This window comes from Seriola dumerili, unplaced genomic scaffold, assembly GCF_002260705.1.
Source record: "Seriola dumerili isolate Sdu_G_001 unplaced genomic scaffold, Sdu_1.0 BDQW01001690.1, whole genome shotgun sequence".
Lineage (NCBI taxonomy): Eukaryota > Metazoa > Chordata > Actinopteri > Carangiformes > Carangidae > Seriola > Seriola dumerili.
In genome coordinates, this window is record NW_019175945.1 from 584,430 (window position 1) to 611,182 (window position 26,753).

The 26,753-nt window shown below is 39.9% G+C and overlaps 1 protein-coding gene across 1 annotated transcript; it reads left to right on the forward strand.

Annotated features, from left to right (window-relative positions):
* Positions 1-2,625: 2,625 nt before the first annotated feature.
* fanca (Fanconi anemia complementation group A) lies at positions 2,626-26,723 on the forward strand. Its single transcript, XM_022768557.1, has 33 exons — positions 2,626-2,827; positions 3,472-3,584; positions 4,083-4,179; positions 4,577-4,737; positions 6,328-6,423; positions 7,328-7,401; positions 8,478-8,587; positions 8,924-9,034; positions 9,228-9,291; positions 11,953-12,065; positions 12,410-12,486; positions 13,949-14,090; positions 14,212-14,345; positions 16,431-16,541; positions 16,860-16,955; positions 17,916-18,004; positions 18,183-18,243; positions 18,345-18,394; positions 18,632-18,702; positions 19,125-19,223; positions 19,813-19,946; positions 20,046-20,116; positions 20,260-20,359; positions 20,514-20,701; positions 20,884-20,980; positions 23,062-23,265; positions 23,456-23,529; positions 23,695-23,823; positions 24,366-24,444; positions 24,630-24,805; positions 24,915-25,020; positions 25,144-25,203; positions 26,574-26,723. The coding sequence occupies exons 1-33, from the start codon at positions 2,767-2,769 to the stop codon at positions 26,721-26,723; spliced, it is 3,498 nt and encodes a 1,165-aa protein (XP_022624278.1). The 5' UTR covers positions 2,626-2,766.
* The last annotated feature ends 30 nt before the right edge of the window (positions 26,724-26,753 follow it).

Consider the following 26,753-nt stretch of genomic DNA (forward strand, 5'->3'; position numbering starts at 1 on the left):
TGTGAAATTTTTATCATAATTGCTGTGTGAAGTCTTGAGTAATGGCTAAAAAGTGTTTTGTGAAGTCACACTGACATTAACCTTTGACCTTTGATCACCAAATCAGTTCATCGTTCAGTCCAAGTGAATGTTCGTGCCAAATTTGAAGAAATTCCTTCAAGGCATTATTGCTAACAAGCTAATTGTCTTAGCCATTTTTTGGCCACTTGGGAAGAGCAGAAACAGCTATTGACTCAACATTAAAGTCGATATAGGGAAGTTGTTAGCTAACACATCTGGTGCAAATTTTCCATAAATTTGGAGCAATGTTTCAGGCCACCTGGAGAATGTCACATCAATATTCACCCTCCTTTTATATCTGTTTTTGGTCTCTACCACCTCCTAAAAATAAAATGGTCACTTATTACCTGTTAAATGGTCCACCAGCTAATCACTAACGTTGCTTGTGGTCTGCTTGGTTCTGGGTACAGAGCCTACAGTTGGCCTTCTGACTTCACAGTCGCCTGCTGCAGCTGAAACAATGTTAGCAAGAGTGAAACAAAAAGTTGCAGAAAACCAAAACAATGAGCTAAAACAAGCTCCATCTCAGTCTGGTTTGGCAGTTGCACAGCACAGGACCACAAGGCTCTTCGGCAGGTGATGAGAGCAGCCCGGTCAATCACTGGAACAGCCTTACCAACGCTGGAGAGCATCCACCAGACAGGGTCATCAGTAGCCACCCACAACATGACCTATTCACACTGCTACTGCCAGGAAGACGCTACAGGAGGGCAACAACAAGGACAACAAGACTGGAGAGCAGTTTTTACCCACAGGCTGTAAGGCTCATAAATGACACTCACCCACTGCCCCTCCCTCCACCACCACAGACTGCCCTTTGACCACACACACACACACACACACACACACACACACACAAACCACTACTGGCAACCACTGCAGACTTTGCACATACTCTCCATTTGCACAGAGTCTTTGTGTTTACATGAAGAATCTGTGCATATGGTCCGTGCACTTGAGTTGTATTTTCATTATCCATGTCTTGTGTCTTTTCTTATGTACTTTTGTACTTTTAAGAGATGTGTGATGTTGCTGGGAGGTTTCACAGATGTGCCAGACTGTTTCCTGTACATATTATTAAATACAGTATTAACATTTAGAACTGCAGAGTTGATGCTTATTAAAAGCGTACAAGACTTTTTTTTCACAACCTAGAAGCCCAGAAATGGTTCTAAGTAATGTCTTATTGCTGTTCTATAAAGCATTAACAAATGATATATTCACCATCAATACAGTCACGATTTGCAACTCATAGACCCTTTTAAAGGGTGACTTATACAATTATTGACAAAACAACTAAACATATTGTTTTTTCTTTTAACTGCCAAAATAATAATGATAATGGAATAAAGGAGTTTTAATTGTAATGCAGTGTAACATTGTGGTGTTGTTACTCTTACTCATATAAAGCATCTGAATGCTTCCTCACACTGACAGACAGTTTAGACACTTTTATGATCTATTGGAGAAAGAAAAAAAACATTTCTGTCATTATTTATTCACTTAGACTTTCTGCTTCCTGGGGTAGATGTAAAATATAGAAACTCAGACAGCTTAAAAAAGGAAACTGATAATGTTCCACTGCTCTTAACTGTAGGTTTGCAGATTAAACAATGCACAATCACAAGTCATGGGAAACAACATTATAAGATTGAAAAACTGCTATTCACATGTCACATGCTTTTTTGCAGCAACATCTTAGGAACATTTACACTGAAGAATGAGTAAAATCATGTAAAAAGAACAGACACGAACAGGGTAGACTGATAAAAATTGTATTCAGTGCTGAGATGTTGCTATGACATAACAGAGCATGGTAACGCCTGCTACTATTCTCTTTAGTGATGTTTCAGAGGAGGAGTTCAGGTCAAGTTTCAGATGTGCTTCTTATTGCCCTATTGTTCAATAGGTTCACTGGAATTCAATTTCATTACCACGGGTGCACAGCAATAACCTGCTGTTTGAGTTACTACCTTTAAAATAATGCAATTAATTAAACATACAAAACTCTTAGGAGATGCAAAAAAAAAAAACAACTATTCACTATTGAGTTAAAAAGACACAAAAAGACACATAAAACAACAACTTTTGATGCACAGTTTTACACACTGGCACCATTTCAGACATTATATATTATATAAAAACATTTCCTTAAGCTTAGATGTACAAATCCCATCATGTTATCTGATACATAGGGGAATGGTATATTTGGAATGAAGGCTGACTGTCTGCTGCATACCTTCAGTCAGTCAGGGGTGCAGGTCAACACCTTCAGTCCTCTTTGTTGACAAAACAAGGAGGAGGAGAGGTGACTTCTGTATCATTTATTCATCTGTTTTTCTCTTTTTCAATCCCCTGATTACTATTATTAGCTTCAGTTTGTTCCACAAATACATAAATGCATACAAACAAATTAACTAACTAACTTTTAACATCCACAATTAACAGATATTTAGGATTAAACTCCGGGATGGTTTTTGTTTGTCCCACCTTTGTTTCTTCTGATTGGCTGTAGAATTGACCAATGACAAACAAGAGCGCGAGGGGGAAACATGGAGGAGAACAGGAAACAAAACATTACAGCTTGAAAAAGCAAATAGGGGCAATTAACTCTCCGGAGCACCGTTAATTAATTAATTTCACATTAATAAGCGGCTGAGACGTCTCCTCTCTATCGAAGCGTCTTGTAAACACGTCGTTTTGTCAATGTCAGTGAGTGCAACGTGTGAATCCGTCCCTCAGGAGAGGACTCTGTCGAGCCTCCTCGGTGAGTTGTTAACTGGACCATTTCACTTTATTGTTTATGAAGCGTCATTAAATGTCGAATTAACCTCCTTCGACTATTAGAAGGGATATATTAAACTGGATTTTGACGTGAACCTTATTAGAGAATCATCCCCGTTTACATTTCTTTCAACAAATTAACCTACTAAAGGTATATGCATGTAAATACGTGATGTCTATTCATGGTTTAAGTTGGCCAAGACTTTACTGTGGAGGGCCAGAGATGTAACAGGAAAAGTAATTAAGCATTTCCTTAATTTCATATTTTTAAAATGCCTTCTCAAATAGTTTTCTATTGGGTATTCATAAATTAATGAATGTATTTACAAATGGTGAGTGAGTGTTTTATGCCGTTTTTGTAAATTCATTTTTAAATCTTAAGTATTTATTGGTGGATTAATGGTTCATTTATGAATTCTTTTTACAATTCCTATTTTTAAAAGATATGAAATTAGGGAAATGCTTTATTACTTTTCCTGTGACATCCCTGGTCATCCATACTTTGCAACTAGTTTAGTTTTTGCTATAACTGACTATATATTACTTTTTAAAAATGTCTTATTATATTATTATATTACTTTTTAAAAATGTCTTAAGCATCATGTGTTGTTCCTGTTGTGGTCCCAGCTGGTCGTGTGGTGAAGAGGCCAAAGCTGGAAGATGGTCGGCGGCTGCAGGAGGCAGCGATCCAGCTGCTGGAGCAGCAGCAGAACCTCTGCAGTCTGCTCAGGGAGGTTGGGGTGAGTGAAGTGACCTCAGGACGAAGAGAGAAATTACTGGGCTGCACAGCCAGTGAACAAACATTAAGCCCTTATAATAATCATATTTTATACTGATCTGTGGACTTAGAAAGAGGGTGTGACAACTGACAATATCAGAACTGTGAGACTATATATAAAAATGTCCGACTGGCAAAAAATGTGCTTCTATTTGTGTAAGACTATGCAAAGGTTTGCAGCTTCTACTGGCAATTATACTAGATTTATCTTATGTGCCACTTTGGTGGGAAATACAGTATTCTGCATTGTATTTTGTCTCAAATGAAAGATGTTTTAAAGCACAAAAAACCCACACTATTGGAATAAGCACTTCTGGCTGAATTATACCTGTATGATACAGTGTTAAATGAATTTTAAAGAATTAGAAAAGCAGCCTCAGCCTCAAATCTCCTCAGCAGTAAACTGAATTCAATGTTGTTAATATACTGTATCTTTACTGTGTTTTCACACTTTTTGCAGAATCCAGATCCGAGCAGCATTCTTTGCTCTCAGAATGGAAAGCAGAAACCAGCAGCGTCTGACTGTATCTCATCTACCATTGTGGGGTCACTGCTGGGTGAGTAAGACTCTGTACTGTACATCAGTTTTGCTAAAGTTGTGTCACTCTGTGTGTGGCCCAGAGACACCTGCTGCTGTATACAGTCCTGACAAAACAAAGAGCTGTGAAAGAATGGAGGAAGACAGGGACGTTTGAAATTCTCAGTGTTAGGACTGTTAGTGTGTTAGGACTTGACACATAATATTTGAGACATGAACAAGTTTGCATAACCTTTTCATGACATACATCTTTGTTCAGTGTTTATCTGCTGGACAACTGTAAGTTTTCAGATGTTGGTTTGTTGCTTTCATACACCACAAAGGAGATGCATGAAAATGGTCTCTGCTCAGAACATCAACTTTGACATGAAGTTAATGCTATGAACTGGAGCATGTGTTGTGTTACCTGTGGACAGTGTGTGAGCTGAGGCATCAGGCCATGCAGCTGGGCGTCCCGCTGGTGGTGCTGTCCGTGAAGACGGTGCTTGAGAGACTGATGGAGATCACTGGCACTGAAGGAGAAGAGGAGGAGGAGGACAAAGACAAGAGGAGAGAGCTGCTCACTTCCTCTCAGAGAGTGAGTATCTGACGGTGGGATTTGATGTTACATTTATTTGTGGTATAATCCAAGGTGAGCATTCAATCTGAACTCTCATGCAAAGGTTTGCATATATATGTATATACTGTATATATTTCTTGAATCTAAAGGACCATCTGAACTTTTACCAACCACTCCATCAACAGTTTGTTGGTTGAGTGTGTAAGTGCTATTGTCACTGGAACTATGATGCAGGTCTCTGTACAACATGTGATGCTCTCCCTGGGTTCTTCAGCTGAGGCTACCTGCGATCTAAATTTAACTTTATTTTTATTTCCTGCAGATGTCGAACCAAAGAAAAGTAACAAAAGCAAAAACATTGCCCTCTTTGTCTGTCAGCATCTTTAGTCGACAAATTCAGTATTTCTTTTGAAAACCTTTATTAGCTGTACAGTGGGTTATAATCATTATGCTAGTAAGAATTGTTTTCACCAGGCCACCGGTGTGTCCCAGAGATTCTGTGCAGGCTTTTAGTTTGTAGTGTGTTTAAACAGTAAGCAACGCAGTGTACATGAAAAATATAGGCTGATTTCTGAGTGTTCTGTTGAATGCAAAGCACAAAGGAAACAGATGAGATGCTCATAGTTGCAAAAAATTCAAATTTGTGGGTTATGGTGAGACAGCTCCAGAGAGATCACGGAGAGAAGAACAAAGAGTATTTAATGTTGAGGAAGAGATTTTTCTTTCTCTTTGGGAAGTTTGATTGACAGGAGCATTACAAAGTTGCAGGTTGATTGACGTATGACATTACATGAGTAGTTTGATTTCTTGTTTGTAAAAAATAGTGAAATGTGTTAATTTTTAATGTGTACTACCTGCTGATACAGTTTGCTATGGTGATTAGTGCAGACTGTACACAACTATTCTGTCTGGTTCTGGGACACGTCACACACCTGAGGTCTGTCTAACTCTAGATACTCCACAAATATATGCTGAATTAGGCAAGGCTTCCTTCCAGTGCCAAACACCACATGATTAGAACTAGTTAAGATGAGATAAGACAGTATTGATCCTCAGAGGGGAAATTCACAAATTACACACAATTTTTAAAAACTTTCATATTTTAAACTTTTAATTTTGACTATTTGTATATGTGCTTTTTATGATTGTTTGTATGTTTGTTCTACTTCTGCTGTACTCATGTCTCTCTTGCCAAAGAGATCTTGATCTGTAAGCAGATCACTGAATTAGATACATATTATATAAATGTACATAATTTGCTGAAAAGCTGCCTCTAAATCAGGACTATCATATGATAGATGCCCCATGTTCTTCTTTTAAATGTGGCAAATGTATTTTTACTAAAAAGCTCAGCTGCATCTTTAATTTAGGGTCTGTAGTGTATTTGATGTATGTGTGGTTCCTTTTTATTTTGACTCAGGTGTGTCAGACCTGATTTACCAGTTGAAAATAGCTGCATGTCAGATGTGTCACAGACCTGTTGGGTGTTACTTGTGTGGTTTAACATTGCTCTTTTATTGGTCTTTCTTTACTGCAGGATTCTTGTTCAGAGAACAGAAAGCATGTTATGTATGAAATCCCCATAAGTGCCTGTCCTGTCCTCTCCAGGTCCAGCTGTGTGTCCTCCTGGAGTCCAGCAAAGACCTGCTATCACAGGGAGCCCTCTGCCCTAAGTTGCTGTGGCAAGAGTACAGGAGAGATCAGGTGTGTGTGTTATTATAGCACGTCATACACTGTATATGAGGCCTAAAAAAGGTATTCACTTCTCAACAGGTTCAGGATTTTCAGTCTGAGCTCTACACAGACGAGTCAAAGTAAAACACAACCGAAGAAGTTAATTTGGAAAAATTCATCCCAAGTTTTCACTCCTTTATTTCAGTTGGTCTCATATTACCCTGGTTTAAGCTTCACTCCACTGGCTCCCAGTATCTTTTAGAAGAGATTTGAAGGTCCTTTAACCTGTTTTTAAAGCTCTTAAGGGCTTGGGACCGGCCTACATTGCAGATTCTCTGTTGTTTTATAATCCTGCACAAGCTCTCACATCTCCCACTGCCAGACTTTTAAATACACACAATCGTACACACAAGAAGGCAGTGCAGCTTTTTTTTAAACTATGCTCCAAAACTATGGAAAAGTCTGTGAACATTTTTAAACAACAGCTGAAACCTATTTATTTAACTTGGCTTTTAACTTTTACTATTCTTACTGGTTCCTGTTTTTATTTTCATTTACATATTTTATCATGTACTGTCTTTCAATTATCTATTTTCATTGTACTTCTATTTGCTCTTATTTAATTGTACTATTTGATTTTCTTATTGTAAAGCACTTTGAGCTGCATCTCTCGTATGAAAATAAATTATTTATTGTTATTAAGTCTTACAATTTTATTATTATTGAAATTATTATTGCTTATTCTATAAATAAAGTGTATTATTCATATTCATATTATTATTGTTAAACTGCCACAGCCGGACATTTTTCTCAGCATTAACCGCCATTTGTTTCTTACTTGATAGTACAATAAAAAGTAAAGTCACTCAGCATGAATTTCTTACACAACAGAATAGATGAAGTAAATGTAAAATCTATTGTGGTGTTTCTACAGCGGCTTCCCAGTCTGGAGGTGGTGTATCATCTTCATGTTTACAGCATCCTCACTCTCAAGTACATTTTAGAGAGGTAAGAAAAGTGAATTTTTTATCCAGTTTGAGGCAAACTGTTGGTTGATCAGGGTCAGCTGCTGTAAAGCTCGTCTATCATCCAGGGATTAATGTCACAACTTTGGAACCAATATTTTCATGGAAGCTTATTAAAGCAAAGGAAGGTCCTTCAGGATTTGAATCTTTTAAGCAACTGAATTCATAATTTAATTGAAAGTTAACCAGCGCCTGAACACTAAATACCACTGCATTTATAGCATTGAGATATTTTACTATGAAAACAAATCGTTGTCGGTTTCTTTTTTTTAGGGAAGTGTTTAATATGTGTTTAATATTCAAAAACCTTTACTCATTCAGACAACACAGTTTATGATGGAAAATTCCAGCTTGAACCAAGGCTCCATCAAAGTACAGTAGACTGAGGACAAGAAAGACAAGTTCAGATGAGCAACTGAGAAACTGGATTTCTTTCTCGGTGTGTGAATCTGTAAAATAAATCTTGTTTCTGAATTTAGAAAACTTGTGGGAATTTCAGAGATGGGAAATCAAACCACATAAATTCATAAAACACGGCTTTCGGTCTGGGTATCATCGGATAATCCATAATTCATTTGTAATTTTAAAACAAAAAAACTTTAATCAGTTTTAAAGCCAGAATGGAAAAAAACGTTTTTGGTGTCAGAATAAAAAAAATGAAAAACCAATCAAAATGGTCCATTTTGGTTTTTTGGCAATTCCTTTTATCATTATTTAGTTTGAAACCGAAAACTGTCCAGACAGAAAGTGAAAGTGAATTGTAAAAAAGCCCCCCCCCCCCTTTAAATTACAAATGAATCACGGATTATCTGATGATACCCAGACCCTTTCAAAGTAAAATCATTCAACGCTACAAATTCAGTGGTGTTGAATATTAATTCATCTCTATTTGGATACATAGTTGCTTATAAAATTCAACTTATTATCTCAGATCAATATAATATAATTTATTCTTTGCTGAAATCACAGCAAAAGACACAGACACTTGGCTGCTAGTTCTGTTGTCACAGTGGATGTAGTCAGTAGTAGTCTGCTCTCTTGTTGCTGTTTTCCATTCAGTGATGAAGGCGTGAGGTCTTGGTTGGTGTCTCAGTTGAAGGCTCTGTGCAGTTGGACACCTCCACAGGGAGAAGAGGACACCAAACAAGTTCAACAGAAAGTGTTGTCAAGTAAGTTCACAGATGTCTTTCACTCATCTAGTTGTAGTTGTGCTTCTTGTAAGACGTCAATCATTCATCAACAAACTCAGGTTAATGCTGAAAGCTGTTCCTCTTGAGACCTGGACAGAGAAAAGCTGGTCAGTTTTAATGTAGCATAAAGACCGGGAACAGGGAGAAACAGCTAGCCTGGGTCTTGGTCAACCACCCAAGCTACAAAAAAACCTGCCCTCCTGGTATCACGTACACTTGAAAAAATGTTCACTAAATGACATATATGAAGCTTATTATTGTGGTGTCATCCCTGCTGAATGAGATAAAGCTAAGCTGAGATCTCCTGTGTTCCAGTGCTCGTTGGAGTCTTGGTGGGATCTGGCTTTGAGCTGAGTCCTGAACCAGCAGCTCCAGACAGGAGGGTCTCCCTGCTCTGCTGCTCAGTGCTCGATGAAATGCTCTTCTGTGAGTCTACATGTGCCCGTCCCACTTACCCTGTCCTGTGATGATTAAATATTTAGTAAAGTACTTTGATTCACACCTCAGGACCCCAAAAGCTATTTTCTACTTCTTTAACTGCTAAGAGGTCTAATTTTAGTACTTTTCTTTTTTGTCTTTCTTTTTAACATTTCATTGTTTTTCTGTCTTTTTGCTCCAGGGCTTCTGGACACTGTGGACAAGAGTCAGGCGTTGCAGTCTGCTGGAGCGGCAGCTGAGCTTTGGTTCTTTGTTTTTTATTTGCCCTATTAACCTTTATGTAATCAGATAACGAGTCCCCAGTACAAAAACAATGCAAGACATGACAGAACAGACACAGACTTTGGTAAAGAACAGGGAGGTTATTGAATTATATACAAAAACAGTTGCAGACATTTTTTTTTCCCCAGTGAAAATGAAAATGCAAAAACAACCATTCCAACTGAAATCACCACAGTAGAGAAATCTTTGATGGATTCACCAAGTTTTATTGGATTTACGGCTGGGTGCTGTTCGCATGTCGGTGCCTTTATGGTTTTATTCAGTATTTGTAGACTTCTCATGGACTCATCCCCGAGGTTTGCTGAGTTGAGAACAAAAGAAAACATTCAATATAACAAATGACCAGCCTGCACAATCAAAATAATACTTAGAACAGGTTTCCAGGCAATGAACGTAAAGTCCGGGAAATTACTGCGCCTGCCCAAGATATAGTGAGGCACATAAACCCACTTTAAACAGTGTTTATGCTAAGCTAAGCTAACTGTTTCCTGCTGTAGCTTCCTATTTAATGGACTGATAAAAGAGTGGTATTGGCCTTCTCATCAAACCCTCAGAAAGAAAGTGAGTGTAGTTCCCAAAATGCTGAAATATTCCTTTAACTCCCGGTAGGATGGAGTCATTAACTCCCTGTCAGTGGGTCTGTCACAGGAACTGAACATTCAGGTTTAGCCAAAGTCAAACATTCATTCAAACATCAAGTGGTTAACACCAGTTGAAACTCAGCCAAGTTGAGTGGTTCCTGAGTTAACAGTGCAAGAGGTTTCACTCCAACACATGCTGCACAACTAGCAACAGATCTATGGTGAATATATCCTTATAACTTTTATTGAACCACTTCCTGTATCTATGATGTTCTGTGCTGAAGAACCAGGAGCCGGTTGCACAAAACACCTTAAATTTCCTACTTAAGTTTAACACCTAAGGTTTAATTTCTCCGTAGCTGAGAGAGTTACTTGAGGGTGTTGACAGAATCTCTTAAAAGGTTTAATTTACAGCAGTGAGAGAGTTTTTACAGCAGTAAAATTCTACTGTTTCCATGGAAATGTTTGCTGACATTAGCTTGTGGGAAGACAGCAACATTAAAAGAGTGCACTGCTATCTCATCCTCCTGTTGTTTTGACGGGAACTTCACAGGGTTCAGCGGACAGTCAGAGACTTTAAACTCAGTGAGTGACCCGGCACACCGCTGATCTGTGGACATGAAACACCTCGACTGTACCTGACCAGAAAGATCATGTTATCTAAAACAGTTGAGCTCATGAAGGTGCGGAAAGTAGAGTGATCCAACTCGGACAAATCAGAAATTGACTGCCGGTCAAACCTGCGATACAGAATCAGTTCCTCATTGTTAATGGGGTCCGTTGGGTTCGCCCACTCTTCTTGGGATGTGTTCATGTTCTTCATTTATCACCGTGAACTCAGTCATGTTGCAGTTAAGGTTTGATTAAGTTATGGTTTCTAAGGTCTTTTGTCCAACAGTTTAACTGGCTTTAAGGGATTCCTTAAGTATAAAACCAAGATAAGGAGGAAAACCTTAAATATTTAAGTGAACATTTTAAGGAAGTCTTAAGGAGAAGACTTAAGGTTGTTTTGTGCAGCTGGCTCCAGATTTCTAAGTATATATCTGGATTCTATTACTTACACCTTGCACTGACCTTCGATCTAGTTTAGGTCTGTAACTAGCAGCTCACCTTTGTTTTTAGTTAATTGATTAATCTGTGGGTAATTGTCTTGATTAATCGATCAGTCTATAAAATAACAGGAAACAGTGAAAATTCATGGTCTCATCTTTAGATCACTTGTTTTTCCAACCAACAATTTAAAATCTAAAGACTCTGTTTACTATCTCAAAGGACAAAGAAAAGCAGGAAATCCTCATAGTTCAGAGGCTGGCACTGGAGAATGTTTTGCATTTTGGCTTGAAAAATCATTTAAAGGATGAATCGATTAATTTTCGGTCGATTGACATCAAATATCTGTTAAAGACAATGTGGTCACTGGCCTGTAACTTATGATGAGCTCCTGTGTAAGGATGCAGCTCCTGTATTGGGCCACAGGAACCAGGATTTTGTGGTTCCATCTGATGTCCAGTTTTCAGCTCATGCCCACTCGAGATTTTCTGTGCAGACCTGTTGCCGCTCTGGTAACTTCGCCACATTTTTTCAGAACACATTAATCCAGCAGGACGGCAGCTGACTGGATGAGTTTTCCGTTGTGCGCAGGTCTCCGTAAACTCTGGCACTGGAGTGTGAAAATTCCTTCGGTGCTTGTCTGGTCCTGAAATGCTGGAGCAATGCACCTGGCACCTATGATCAGACTTTACTTAAATCAGTGTAAACGCGACAGTAACTGGCCCACTCAGCTCAGTCTGCATGCTTCACACACTGAGTCATGACCACCTGAGACTGTCTGCAGCATTCAGCTGTTCGTTCAAACATGGAGGACGTCCGAGAAAGCATACACATATGTAACTTGAAAACACTGACTGTAATTAAACACAAGACACTGTGGTCAGTAGCATTGAAGTTAACTGTCCTGTTTTTATCCAAAATGCCTGAGCATTGTGAAAATGTGCAGCATTAGATGTCTCTGTTTCTTACCTCTCTGCCCTGTGTTTTGTGTAGGATTCAAATATTTGATGCTTCATTATGTGGAGTTTCAGCGTCAACGGAAGCCCTCCAGCGTTTCTTCACACACTCCCTCACTCAGACACTCACATACAAGCCCCGACTAACAGGTAAAGACAAGTCATAGATAGACTTGGGCTGATATTATATTTCTGTCCATATGCAATGTTTTTCAGAATATTGGAAATGATATGGATATTTTGCTGGACTGAATATTCAATTTTGGATATCACCTAAGTATATCACCCAGTTTATTGCTGTTTTTTTCTTGATAATGTTGATACCTATATTTGCCTACACTCATCCGGCAAGAGCTTCAAATGGGCTCAGAAAATGTTGGTTTTGGGAGGACTTTGAAATAAGTATCCTGATACACAGTACATGCTCCTCACATAATGAGAACAAACGGAATTTCTAAAAAAACCTTGAGTGAATCAACTGTATATTCTCTCAGTGTCAGATGCCATCACTCTGCAGAACAAGTGGACCTTTGCAAAAGCCAGCCGGTCGTTGACCTCTCTGTTCCGTAAAGTGAGTGTTATCTAAACCGTCACATATACTGTGATGAAGTTTGCCAAGATTAAAATGGCTTTTCACATGTGACATGGTCTGTATATATTAAACTGTTATCTAGCTTTGTACACGGTCACTGTTGCCTTTGGATTTCACATCCATCTGTAAATTTCTAAAAGAAAATCTTTGTTTTCGAGACTATACTTTGCCTTTAAAAAACTTCCTAGACTATACACACTGCTTTTGTACCTTTTTGTGCCCATTCTTTGAATATTGGATATGCACCCCTGGCTTTAGTCATATGCAGACCAGCTCAGGATGGGAACCCCCCTCTTTAATTTGGTTATTTTTCTACTATAACATTCCATATTTCTAGCATAAATGTTACTATTGGATCTATAACATGTCTCAAAGCCCTTATCAAATATTTCTCCCCCATCAAGATCTGGGTCAGGTAACCCTGTATCTCCCTTTACGTTTATTTCCATGGAGACACACAGTCAGGTGTACACCAACAGCCCAGAGGTCTGAGTTGAGAGCATAGAAATATTCCCTAAGAGTTAGTAGAGCCATTCCCCCATTATTTCTGGGCAGTTTTTTATTTAGTACCACATTACAGTAAGACGTCCCTTATAAAGGACTTATGAATGATTTATAACTAGTTTATTAATTAGCTTATTAACACTTTATAAATCATTAAGCTGTCATAACACATTAAATAAAAAGAGCAACAGTGACCTGTTCCTTGCCAAATAGTGAGCCCGCATGTGTCTGTACTGTTCAGCCTCATATCGCATTAGTTACTGAGCTTTCTTTTGTTTTCTCTGTCATCCAGCATTTGCACCTGCTGCTTCATCAGAATGTATGATAATATAATTGTTTATTTATCATTTATAAAGCTTTAACAACTGAATTAATAACCCAATTATAAACCATTTATAAATCCTTTATAGGAGTAGTCTTATTGTGAAGTGCTACCTTTTATTCTTGGCTTTTGCTATTCCAAATGAATCTAGAGATCATCTTGTCCAATTTGTTTTGGGGAACATTAATTGGAATTCTACATTTCATTCCTTAATTAATTGAAGCAATTAATTGAAACTACACATTATATTAGCAGCAACAAGCCTCACTCTTCTGCAGCTTCACACAGTCATTGTCATTCCTGTATTTCAAGCTGTAGACAGACACAACAGCAGTCAAATGACTACAGGCTTCAGGTGTACGGCCCTCAGCCCAGAGCAAGGGTGTATTGAGAGTACTGATTTACTTACAGTATATATGACAGTGTGTCAGTCAGCTGCTGTATTCTGATCCTGGTTTCTTCAGAGTAACACTTTTCTGTTTGGTTTCACAGCTCTATAAGGAGCCTAGCCTTGAAAAAAAAAAGTGCTTTTTGTGTCCTCAGATCTGTAGCCAGGGTCGATCGCAATAGAGCGAACAGTGACTCGACTGTGTTGTTGCTGTGTTTCTGTAAAAGCTGGCTGTGATCTTCAGTGTGGAGCAGCTGCTGCGTCACCTGCAGCAGGTTTTGGAAACCCATGAGGTCAACTGGAAACACGTCCTGTGCTTCTTGTCCACTTTGCTGGTTTACAACCCCTGCGCCCCGCCCAGCCTCAAAGGTAAATACAAGGGAGCAACTGGCCTTTAGTGATACGTTTATTCTTGGATTCAAATTTTAAATTGCAGTATTTTGTGTGGTCAATAAATGGCTTGTTTCTACTCTGTTTGTGCCTCCGTTAGAGCTGCTGTCCAGACTGCTGAGTTCTGCATTCGAAAGCTACGACTTGGAGAACATGATAACTGCCTTTTTGTTGGCTCGGCAGGCTGCACTGGAGGGGACAGGCATCTTCTCCTCCTACAGCGACTGGTTCAAGGTTTCATCTCAGTTTTTAAAACAGCAGGGTTTTAACCAAAGAGTCTCTTAAAGGATAAGGACGGGGTTATTCTACATTTCTCTTTTCGTCAACAAATGGCATGACATGAGCAAAGCCAACAACGTGTTCACCCCTCTCTCAGCACTGTCTGACCTCCCTGCGTAACCCCATTGATTCCTACTAAAGACATAAATTTCCTGGTCACAAATACACTGCTTAAAAAAATGAGGGAACATCAAGTCAGTTTAACCTCAGGGATAACAATCTGTCCATTTAGGAAGCACAAGTGATTGTGAATCAGTTTCACCTGCTTTGGTGCAAATGAAAGTGACAACAGGTGCAATGGAGAGGCAACAGCAAGACAAGCCCCAAAAATCAGATGGTTTTACATGTGGTGTCCACAGACAGTTGCTCTCTCCTGATCCTTCCTCACTGATTCTTCTCTAGTTTTGTGTTTTGCTATTGCTATTGTTCTGGTAGCATGAGGCGGTGCCTGCAGCACAATCAGGTTAGTCCAGCTCCTCAGGATGGCACATCCATACTTGTGGTTGCAAGAAGGTTTGCTGTGTCTCCCAGCACAGTCTCAAGAGCATGGAGGAGATACCAGGAGACCATGGTTCTCTCTTAGAGTCTGGACACGCCGTGGTGAACATTATGCTGCCTGTAACATCATCCAGCATGAGCGGTTTGGTGGTGGGTCAGTGATGATCTGGGGAGGCAGATCCTTGGAGGGTCTCACAGACCTCCATGTCACAGCCAGCAGTACCCTGACTGCTGTTAGGTACAAGGATGAAATCCTCCGAGCGATTGTCAGACCTGACGCTGGTGCAGTGGCCCTGGGTTCCTCCTGGTGCAGGACAAAGGCCTCATGTGGCCAGAGTGTGTGGGCACTTCCTGAATGACGAAGGCATTGATGCCATTGACTGGCTCTCACGTTCCCCTGACCTAAATCCAACTGAGCACTTATGGGACGTTATGTATCGGTGCATCCGACAGACTGTCCAGAAGCTCACTGATGCCCTGATCCAACTCTGGGAGCAAGTCCCGCAGGACACCATCCGCCCACTCATCAGGAGCATGCCCAGATGTTGTTTGGAGTGAATACAGGCACGCAGGGGCCATACACACTACTGAGTCACATGAGTTGCTGTGATGAAATTCACAAAAGTTGGATCAGCCTGTGATTTCAGTTTTTTACTTTGATTCAGTGTGATTGTGAATCCAGCCCTCAGTGGGTTGATGATATCGGTTTCCATCGACCGTTGTTACATCATTTTGTTCTCAACAAATTATACAATGTCCATGAAGATTTTCAACTTGAATAATTCCTTCATCAAGATCCGATGTGTAATTCAAGTGTTCCCTTCATTTTTGAGCAGTGTATATAGTTTAATTTATTTGTGTAGGGACAGAGGAATAAGATATATCAGGCTTGTTACATACTGATTAGTTAGAATCAATTCATTTTAATGCCTCTGCGCCGGCTGCAGTCAGAGCCGGAGGCATATTGTTTTCAGGTCGTACGTCTGTCCGTCACATTCTTGTGGTCACGATATCTCATTAAAGCCCCGACAGAACTTCTTAAAATTTGGCATAAACATTCACTAGGACTCACAGATGAACTGATTAGAATTTGGTGGTCAAAGGTCAAAGGTCACCTCACAAAACACAGCAATTATGACAAAGTTTTCATATGCTTCATATTTTCTATGACTGTGGATAATAAGGGATGTAACCTGAAACTAGTCTGAGAGGAGGAGGCAGACGACCACGAGGCCGTTAATTATTGTTATTTGTTGAAAATGAAAAAAAGAAAATTCTATAATATTCTAGTGTTTCTGAAATTGATCACCTTTTAATTTTCTCTGTCGTTCACTACAATCCTAAAAAATTCTTAAACAGCGTTTATTACTCTATAGCCAGTGTAGTGCTGATTAAAGTGCTCATGTGTAGAATCTGAACATTGTGACTTTGGCGACTAATGGTGGCATCAAACAGACATTGCTCCCCGTTGATATAGTTGCAGTTTTAGTTGTTCACAGATCTCACATTCCACACATGAAGTGCCTTGCTCTGACTTTGCAGATGTCCTTTGGTGGTGGCAGTGGCTACCACGCAACAAGTAAGAAATCTCTGGTGTTCCTGTTGAAGTTCCTCTCGGACCTGGTTCCTTTTGAACCCCCACAGTACCTCAAGGTGACGTTCAGCAGGTTCTCATGTCACTTGGACATTATTGATACGTTACACAGTATATCGTCTTTTAGATCAGACCGGCCTGTAATGATCTCTGTGAGCAAACACAAAGTAGTTGTGTGATACAAAGGAGGAAAGATTCATTAATGTAACATAGTGAAATACATATATAAAATAGAAAAAATACATGTGTTCTATATTCTGTATGTGAGCAAAAATGGTATAATAATTAACAACTATTAGTGTATTTGGAGTAAACCCTGCTCTGATCACCCAGCTTTGATTTTTTTTAGACCTCATCCTGTCATTGTCCCCTGGTAGGTTCATGTCCTCCACCCTCCATATATACCAGTGAAACACCGCAGCCTCCTGATGGAGTACACCGCTCTGGCCAAGACCAGGCTGGCTGACCTCAAGGTAAGAGCAAGGGTAGAAATTAAAACTCCTACATCAAGGAATTAGTCTTCAATACAGCATCACAATTCAGCATTATTTAGAATTTCTCATACTGAATCTATATAACAGAAACACAACATAAGATTATTATGGTTAGTCTCCTTGATAGTGACTCTTTAAAAAGAATAGAACTTTGCCCACTGTCTAATGTCTACTACTTTTCTCCACTGTGGTGTGTGTGTGTGTGTGTGTGTGTGTGTGTGTGTGTGTGTGTGTGTGTGTGTGTGTGTGTGTGTGTGTGTGTGTGTGTGTGTGTGTGTGTGTGTGTGTGTGTGTAGGAGTCAGTAGAGGACATGGGTTTATATGAGGATCTTTCTGCTGCAGGTGGAGCATCAGCACAGGTAACAGTGACAGTTTTGAGTGTTGCCTAATCATAAGCAGCCGTACAGGAACATTGCCTAAACAATTTTCCAACAAGAGGCTGAATTTGAATCTAACCAGACATTTGATGCCAACTTTGAGCACTCAATGGTTAAAATGCTAAATGCTACTCTACTAAAAAAAAGAGTACTGCTATCTTAGCTCCAAATTCCTAAACACATGGAGGTGTTTACACTCTCTTCACTCAGCTGGAAAAACTCTAATGTAGATCAGATGATCAAATGATCAGTCCACATTCTCGGTTTACTCCTGTTCTTATGAGAGACACCTCATTACTGTCTGCACCACAAATGTGGGACTGAAGTGGTGGGACCAGTGCCTGACAGGTAAATGGAATCGTATTTAAGGTGTCATATTATTGTTTGTAGATTTTTGTTGTCTGTCATATAGGGTCATAAATCTAAAAGGACAGAAAGATGAAGACAGTGTAACAAAGTAATAAGATTTTTCTTTCTGCTGTGAAGATGGGTTATTCTACGTTCTGGATGAGTGGTCGGTGAATGGTGGGTTAATAACAGTGTAATATATGTGTGTCTGCAGCCTCAGTGTCAGGCTGCTCAGGATGTGGATAAGGCAGTGTCTCTGTTTGAGAGCACAGGAAGAATCTCTGCCACAGTCATGGAGGCCAGGTATGCAGTTAGATTATCAGCTCACCAGAAGCACATACACATAACAGTATGTGAAGGTACTAAAAAAAAAGATGGTACATTTGCTGTTTTACCTTCTATGAAATGATTCATGTAGATTTGAAAATGAAATGAAAGACAGAGACATGGAGAGGTTATTGACACCTGTGTCCTCTCACAGTATTTTCAGAAGGCCGTATTTCCTGACACGATTCCTTCCTGCTCTGCTGACACCCAGAGTGGTGAGCCTCTTCACCTTACATTCATACATGGGGAGGATGCCTAATAAAAAATGTTGTTGTCACAAATCTATAATTAAAGTTCACTTGTCCTTTAATTACAGCTTCCTGTGAAAGCTGATACTCAGATGAGTTTCATAGAAGCTTTGAAAAAGTGAGTTATTATCAGATGAGCATAATGTTACTTGTCTTTGTCAGTGTTCACACATACAGTATGCATGCATCAGTTTCATAGACGCGAGTTGATATAACTCTAATTATCTACCAGTGTTTCTTCTTTTAATAAATTGCATCTGAGAGAATAATTGCTTGTCAATACCAATAATGATCGTCTGTAATGATTTGATCGTGTAATTTCATTATTATGATGGTTGTTTTTTTCTGTATCCAGAGCAGACAAGATCCCTGCTGCCCAGTATTCATCTTATGTGGAGGCCTGCCAGAGACAGAGACAGCAGGAGAGTGGGTATCCTTTTTCATACTCATTTGTTGTTTACTCATGTATGGAGTCATAGGAGTGCCATAAAAGAGTAAATCTATAGAAGAATAAGAATAAATGTGGAAATATAAAAACAAATAACCAAATGTAAAAGAATAATTGTAAGATTTTCTATTTTATTTTCACACTTATTTGTGAAATATATATATATATATTATATTATTTATTTATTTATTTTTTCCACATATAATAATCTTTTTTGACTTTATTGATGTGGTTGGTTTTCAGTTTGCTTTACAGTAGTTTAGCAGGTTTACAGAAATGAAAATATTTAACCAGGAGTAAATGTTTTATTTCTCCTCTCTTATCATGACAAAGTTGTCGCTCTAATGTTGCACATATCTGAGAAATGGATGAGTACATTTACACCGCTGTGTGTTTTCAGAGAGCGCTGTGTGTCTGGACGTCAGCGATGATCCTCTGGAGGTCCTGAAAGTTCAGCTGCAGGAGTTCACAGAGCTGGTGGTTGATGGAGATGATGGAGGTAGGCGGAGAGAGGAATCACAGTAACTCACACACAAACACACACATGCTTTGTATTCTGTAGTCAAGGCAAAGACTGCATGATATGATTTTAAACAAAGAGAAAAACCTTTCATGATATGTATACACTGGAGGAGTTTCTGTGGTCTTTATGATTGTATGGAGCATTGAAACTTCAGCAACATGCGTATCCAAATATCAGTGTTAGCTTTTTGTTTTCTGTTTGTGTTCCTTAATGTCAAATAGTAGTCAAGTGTGGTAAATATAGCCAGTTGTCAGACATCTTCAAATCAAGCAGGTTGTTAAAGATGTGTTTCCTACTTCATGTTATGGCAGTATTTTCTGTAGGGGGTAAAAGGTTTCGGGAGGGGCAGCTGGGCCGCAAAATATACTGTATATAGTGGAAATACGGTTAATGGTGGTGTGCATTTTCATCTAGAAGATTCTGTGGGATTTTTAGATCAAGTATATATTGTGTAAGATGTTGAGTTTCTTCCACAGTCTGTCAGACACCCTCCCTGACTAACGCTGAGTCCGATCTCTTTGAATCCCTCTTGTCCATACATGTCATGTTGGTCATGTGTCCTCAGAGATGCTGGCCCAGCTGTCGAGGATCTCACACACACTGAGCGTCATCTTCCCCGGCCGTCCTGACGAGCTTACTGAACAAACAGTCATCAAAGTTCACATAGACTCTCCTCTGGCCCCTGAACTCCATGTCAAAGTATTCACTGATGAAATACATTGTCTTCTTTATTTTAATGTTGTTATATTGCCAGTATGTAAATGTATTTGATGATGAAGCTCTCCCTCATACTCTCAGGTCATCAACATGATCCTGAGAAACTTCTGCCAGTGCCTGTTAGGCGCTTCTCGAGCAAACCCTCCTGATAAGTGAGTGGGTCAAATGTTTTGGAGGTCAACAAATAATAGAAGATGAATTTGATTATTGCCAGGAATTGAAAAGAATCACACATATGTATGGAGTGGTATTTAGTGTCCTATCTACAAACACCAGATGTTTTTCTCCTCTCCAGACAAAGCCTGTGGGCCTCCAGGTTCGTCACTGTGCTTCTTGGTAACACACAGCTGCTCTCCAGCCTCATACACAGACTCTGGGACCTGTTTCATAACCAGGTGCATTAAACGTTATTCATCTTCTCTTTGTGTTTGTCCGTCACTTCATGTCTGTGGTCTCTCTATTTTTTACATCTCATGCAGCCTTACTCCTCCACATCAATTTGAATCAGTACATTCACTCATCAGTTTTACAAACCTCTTCTGTCCGAAGGTGTCATCACTGAGCGCTGCACACATACTCGGTCTGGCAGCTTTTGTGGTCCACCTCCACGCCTCCATGTCCCACAGTCCTCTGGTTCAGCTGGTCCCGCCCATTCTGCCCGGAGCAGTACCTGTTGGAGAAGCTCTCAGCTCAGCGCTGGACTGCAGCACACACACTCTCATGCTCTCCTGTGTCAGGTGAGGTTGCTTTTTATAGGCTGATGTGAATATTGATGCATGGTGACTCATCAGTAGGTCTATGACGAGTGAAAAATATCTCTCATGTAACTATTGAGCACATCACGTTTTGAATGTTTTGTGATAGCGGCCATCTGATCGGGCTGGAGCTGGGACTCACAGTCTTCTTTGGTCCTGTCTAGGTTGTGTGTGGCAGCTGTGAGTTACGGGCTGTGCAGAGGAGACTCACTGCCTCAGCACCAGCAGCAGGACTACATCCTCAGCAGCCTCTATAAGAAGGTATCACTGTCTGTTACTCGCCTTAATGTCATTCATGCCTTAATGTTTGCATGTGTTTTATAAAAATGCTGTAAGACTCATGTCATGGGTTAAATATTTCCACCATTTATTTGCTGAAAAGAGAAAAGATTTGACAAAGGAAGAATAGAAAACGCTGATGTGTTACCTAAAGAAAGCGATTATGTGTGTCATACTGTATAGGACTTTTCACCATATTGTCTCCAATCTTTTGCCAAAAGGATGATGATATCTGTCACTTCCTGACTCTTAAAACAGCGTCTGTGGGTCATTCAAAAGTCTTAAAAAGTCTGAAATTAAAATGAAGGAAAATAAAGTCTTAAAATGTCTTATATTTACCGTAAATGTGTTGTAGGTATTAAATTTACAGATAGTGTGTATAAGAATGGTAGAAAAAAACAAAGCCAATAAGCCAATAATAATTATGGTGTTGCGGTTTCATGTCACTTGTTCCACGCTGTTGTCGCTTTGTTAAAAGACCAAGCTTAGTTTTTAGGTCTGCAGGTACATAATTAGATCATTTTTAGAGAGAAAAGAAAAAGTCATTGTGCACATTGATAAGGGCTAAAAAGTCTGCACTAAAACCAGATATTTTTTTCCCCCTGATTATTTAGAAATGAATATGAAATTCTGTAGAAGGATGTAGAAAATGCTCAGTAGTAATAGGAAGTAATAGTTATTTCTAGCAACATGCAAAATGAATGGTGTGGTTCTTTTAATACTGCTGCTGCAGGTGTTTAGATCTTTTACTTCTGTGTTTCTGTTTTACTCATTTATGTGCTGTTGAACTTCCATGACCAGCATGGACGGAGATTTCTACTCTGCCTCTATTTTTAAAACATTGTTTAAAGGAGAAGAAAAACAAAAGTCCTAGTTAAAGAAATCATTTCAACATTGTTCGGTCTTAATTTTTATTTATTGTGGTCTTAAAAAGAATTGATTTTGATTTTTAAAATGGTGCAGGAACCCTGTAAAACTTTTCTGTCCATTACCACAGACACAATTGAACAGTATTTCTGCATTCCTTTGTTCTAGGACTGCAACTAACAGAAAATTGTCTAAGGCTTTGTGTTTCTTTTACTTGACTCACAAAGCAGAGCACAACAGGTAGAGTGAAAAAAGTTAGTTCTTTATTGTAAACTGGTTGTTTGAGTTGAGTTTTTGGCAGTAGGTTGTAGATGTCGGGAAGGCGGGAGCTGCTAGCAGAAGATGGAAGAGCAGTGCAGGCAGACGAACATCCAGAAAGGCTAGGCAATGTGACAGGCTGCAGGTTTGCAGGGATCTGGACCTGGGTTACCGAGAAGTCTGAAAAACATAGGGCAAAGATACTCGAGCAGAGGTCGGCCGTAGCATTTATACCACACAATGTGACTGAATGATCTGGTGGAGAATGAAGACATGAGCGGGGCGGGTGGGCAGGGCAGGGCAGGGCAGGGCAGGGCAGGGCAGGGCAAGGGCAGGGCAGGGCAGGGCAGGGCAGGGCAGGGCAGGACAGGACAGGACAGGGCAGGGCAGGGCAGGGGACAAACACATTAGGGAGTGGGGAAAGGCCTAATCCTAGCAAACTGACTACATATTAATATTTCTTTGATCAACTGATGGACTATAAAGTGTCCAAATAGTGATACATGTACATTACAGTCTACCAGTCTTACATTTTATCATAGTAAGAGTCCAAAACCAAAGTATTCAGTTAGTGATGATGATATAATGATTTAAAACAGAATTGAGCAGCAGATTCTCACATCTGAGAAGCTGGATCCACAGAATATTTGGTCTTTTTCCTTGAGAAACGGTGAAGAAGATTTTTAAATTTTTAATGATCAGTTTTCTGTCCATTGACTGATCAGTTCATCTTGTATCAGCAGGTCAACTGTTACATACAGCTTGCTACCATCACCTTCCTGTATCCAAATGACTGCCTTGTACCCTCACTGATTAGCACCTTTAATACTAATCAATAACATATCATATTGTAATATGATATAATATGATATTATATTTGATTATAATATAATAGTTTATTACTTAAATGCTTCATGTGTCTGTGTGTCTGTGTTTAGCTTCTGTACCTCATCCCGAGACTGTTGCCTGAGACCAGAAGGACTCCCGTCACTGCCGATGGTCTGGTGGCTGAGAACCAGGAGGAGAACCTGCCGGGCCTGTGGAGCAGTGCCACAGACACCAACAGCACCTGGAGGAACACAGCTTGGTATCTGTGGAGGCACACTGCTTTCCAGCAGCTACAACACATACCAGAGTATCAGGTGAGATGGAGCCCAGTGAGGTGCTCGTGTGTTTTCCTGCTTTGAACGAAGCCTCTGCTCAGTGAACAGGTGTATCATACTCAGAGCAATCAGTAGCTTTGTCACTTCAATTACTATGTTAAATGAAATTGACTGATGGATTGATCTTATTGACGGAAAGTAATTATCAACCTTTGTTGTGTTTGTCAAGTTGTTGTTCTCTGAATGGCTGGTTAAAGAGCTCAGAGTACAGAGAAGTGAAGACGCCCTGTCTGACCCAGAACGGTAAGGCAGGAAACACACACACACACACACACACACACACACACACACACACTCTCTCTCTCTCTCTCTCTCTCTCTCTGCTATTAGACATACAATAGATATAAAATCAATATACACATAGTAACACAACCGTGTGTGTGTGTGTGTGTGTGTGTGTGTGTGTAGTCAGGAGTACCAGCAGTGGGCCTGCTTGGAGTTGTACTGGTCTCGGCCGGAGGAGCAGGGAGGCTGTGGAGGAGACATGAAGAGCCTCTGTTCTCATCTCCTCTGTGCCATCATGGACCACCAGTTCAGGTGGGTGCACATATTCACGTAAACAGTATCTTGCATGTTAAAGGTAATTACTCAATACACACATGGGAACTTGTTATTATGAATTATAATAGAATGTGTCAAAGTCTGGGTCAAAAGAAGTCTTTTCAATAGAAGCCGTCCACAAGAGGAAGCATGAATGACACCTGAAGAACATGTAGTGTAATGTTTTTACTCATTAGGTATAAAAATGTGCTGATGTCCAAGTGTACTTCAGCACACTTGCAATCTTTGGTACTTTCATGTTGGCTTCATATTCAGCCTCGGAGGTTTCCTCTTGGTCAAAACATTGTGTAGTGTAAAAACAAAAGCAGCACAAAAAAGATTAAAATTACAGCAAACACAAAGCCTGAAATGTCTATGTTCAATATAAAGAAAAATGTAAGAAGACACTTATTGATTGCTTGTACTTATATGTGAATATAACAGACTTTTCTCCTCTGTTTAACCTACTGTAAGAAAAGTAAATGTACATTATTGTTTCCACCTTAAATGTAACTCTTCTGTGTATTTTATGTTCACAGTGACCAGAGCGTGATGAAGTCAGATCACAGAGTGTCAGCCACAGGGACCTGTCTGCCAGACATCCTGTCCAGATTACAGGTGTGTGTTCACTGTGTGTGTGTGTGTGTGTGTGTGTGTGTGTGTGTGTCACAAGTTAAAAAAAAACAGTTTGTGTGATGTTTGGATTAAAATACTGTACATTCATAGTGAGCTGAGCTAGAAAGAAGTGTTCAGTAAGGTAAAGTTGAATCAGAATCTGAAAGAAAACCAATCACTGTGTGTAGGAGCTCGTCTATGAGATGGAAGTGACCAGCGTCTCTGGCGGCTGGAGCAACAGAGCTGATGTGTGTGACTTCCTGTTTGAGTTTGTGTCTCAGAGATGCTCCTCTACAGTGAGCTCAGCTTCACTGAGTGTCAGCTCCGAGCTCAGCCTGCAACACACACTGAACACATGGAACAGGTACACACGCACACACACGCACACACACACAAACACAAACACACCATGTGGATTATCTCATTTTGTGTAAAGCCACTGAAACCTTCCTGTGCATGTGTGTGTCTGACAGAGTGCTGCTGGCTCTCCCAGCGGTGCTGTTTGTCAAGGTGAAGGCTGAAGGAGGGAGGACGACTCTGGACTGTAACACAGTGATGGAACATGTCAACCAGCATCAGGTGAGCGGCTGAATCAGATTTTGATACGTTTCTCTCCCGACTCTGATCAGCTGTTTCAAGAAGTTCAGTGATTGTGCGTGACAAATTTTTCTGACTTTGTCTGTTCTTCCTCTTGTCCATCAGAGGAAGGTGTGTTCTCCAGCCAGCCTGCTGCCACGCCATGTAACAGCACACTTCCTGAGAGTGAGAATCACTTCACTAAAATCTAAAGATCAATAAAATCTATGATATATTTCTCACTGTTTTTTATAGAGCTCATTATCATTATCATTATCATTATCATTATCAAAGAGCATGTCTGCTGACTGTGTTTCCTCTCCAGGGTGTGTTATGTGCCAGTGTGTGTTGCGGATGTCCCAGGACAGAAGTGAATAAGGCCTGGTCTCAGATCAGTCTTCACTGTCCCCTGCTCCTGACCTCCACAGTGGTACTTTCTGTTCTCCACACAGCAGCTGAACTTAATTAACATTTACATGCTCACTTTGAGTCATTCATTGGATTCAACCAGTATTTACAAGGGCCAATTACAAACACTGATACTTCAGGTCTTTTGCGTGGAAAACATTTTGATCTCAATGTCACAGAAGATTTATAAAATGAATGATGGCAGCTTCAGTTTCAGGGTCCTGCTCACTGTCACTTCAACCCTACCAACAAACTTAGCAGGTATAAGCAGGTAAACCCGCTAAAAAAGCTGGTTAACCTCTTTTCCACTGCCAGATGAGTTTGCCTTTCCATTCAGACTGAAGACATACACAACTGCAAGGAGTGACGTCATCACATGCACATTACAGAACACACACACAATGCCGATTGAACCCTTTTCCGTTGCCGGCAAAAGCCCAATGTAAGCGGGTCTTAGCGGGTTTTTTTGACCAGTGGAAAAGGGGTTTAAGTAACACCTGTGCCTTTACTGCTCTGACGAGTCAAAATATCTTCTCATAGCTGTTACTCTGAGCCGGTACTAAAGGGAGAATCCACCGAAAACATTGTTCAAAAATATTAATCTATTAGTGATTGACCTTGAAATTAGTGAGGTTTGAAAGAATATTTTTCTTATTCCTGTGTCTGATGTTCATTCACCTCCAGAACCGCTTTATTCAAGGTTTTAATCCATTGAAATACGTTATTCTGTCTCTGCACCACTTGGCAAGCCACTGTTTTCCATGGACTCTGTAAAATCTGCCAGTTTAGTTTGATTTTTCCTCAATTTTTGAAGAATTTCCTCAAATCAAGCTTAATTTTCTTGGTTCTCATGCAGCATCTTTCTATGTTGTTTCAAGACATAGAGACTAACTCTAGAAGATTCCTAAGGAAAATGAAACTACAGTGTCAAAAGTTGGAAGGTTTTCACCCCATTATTAGTTTTTATAAATGTAAATCTTAAAGGTTCAATATAAAAATTAACTGACCTGCTGAGACTGGGGTAACAGGGAAAAATTAAAGCTTTAAAAATTTAGTTATCAGGATATAGTTATTGCCTTATTTTGAAAATTTCATATCATGAAATGGTTATTATCTTGAAATGTTTTTGTTTGTGTGTGTGCGTGTAGCACTGGTGGGAGTGTCTGTCTCCGGTGCTGGTGTCGCTGTGGAGTCGTGTGTGTGATGGAGAGCCTCTACCAGAGCAGCTGCAGCTCCTCACTGACTGTCAGCTGTGGGCACACAGGTCAATCCTCACTCTGTCTCTGACTTGGTTGTAGATACATGAAGACGTTTCTCCTCTCTTCCAC

Bases quoted from the DNA above. Each gene is read 5' to 3' on its own strand.
- fanca (XM_022768557.1), top strand. From the start codon at position 2,767: ATGTCAGTGAGTGCAACGTGTGAATCCGTCCCTCAGGAGAGGACTCTG. The intron at 20,981-23,061 runs GTATCACTGTCT...GTCTGTGTTTAG, and splicing joins TCAGCAGCCTCTATAAGAAG to CTTCTGTACCTCATCCCGAG. The intron at 24,445-24,629 runs GTGTGTGTTCAC...CACTGTGTGTAG, and splicing joins ACATCCTGTCCAGATTACAG to GAGCTCGTCTATGAGATGGA.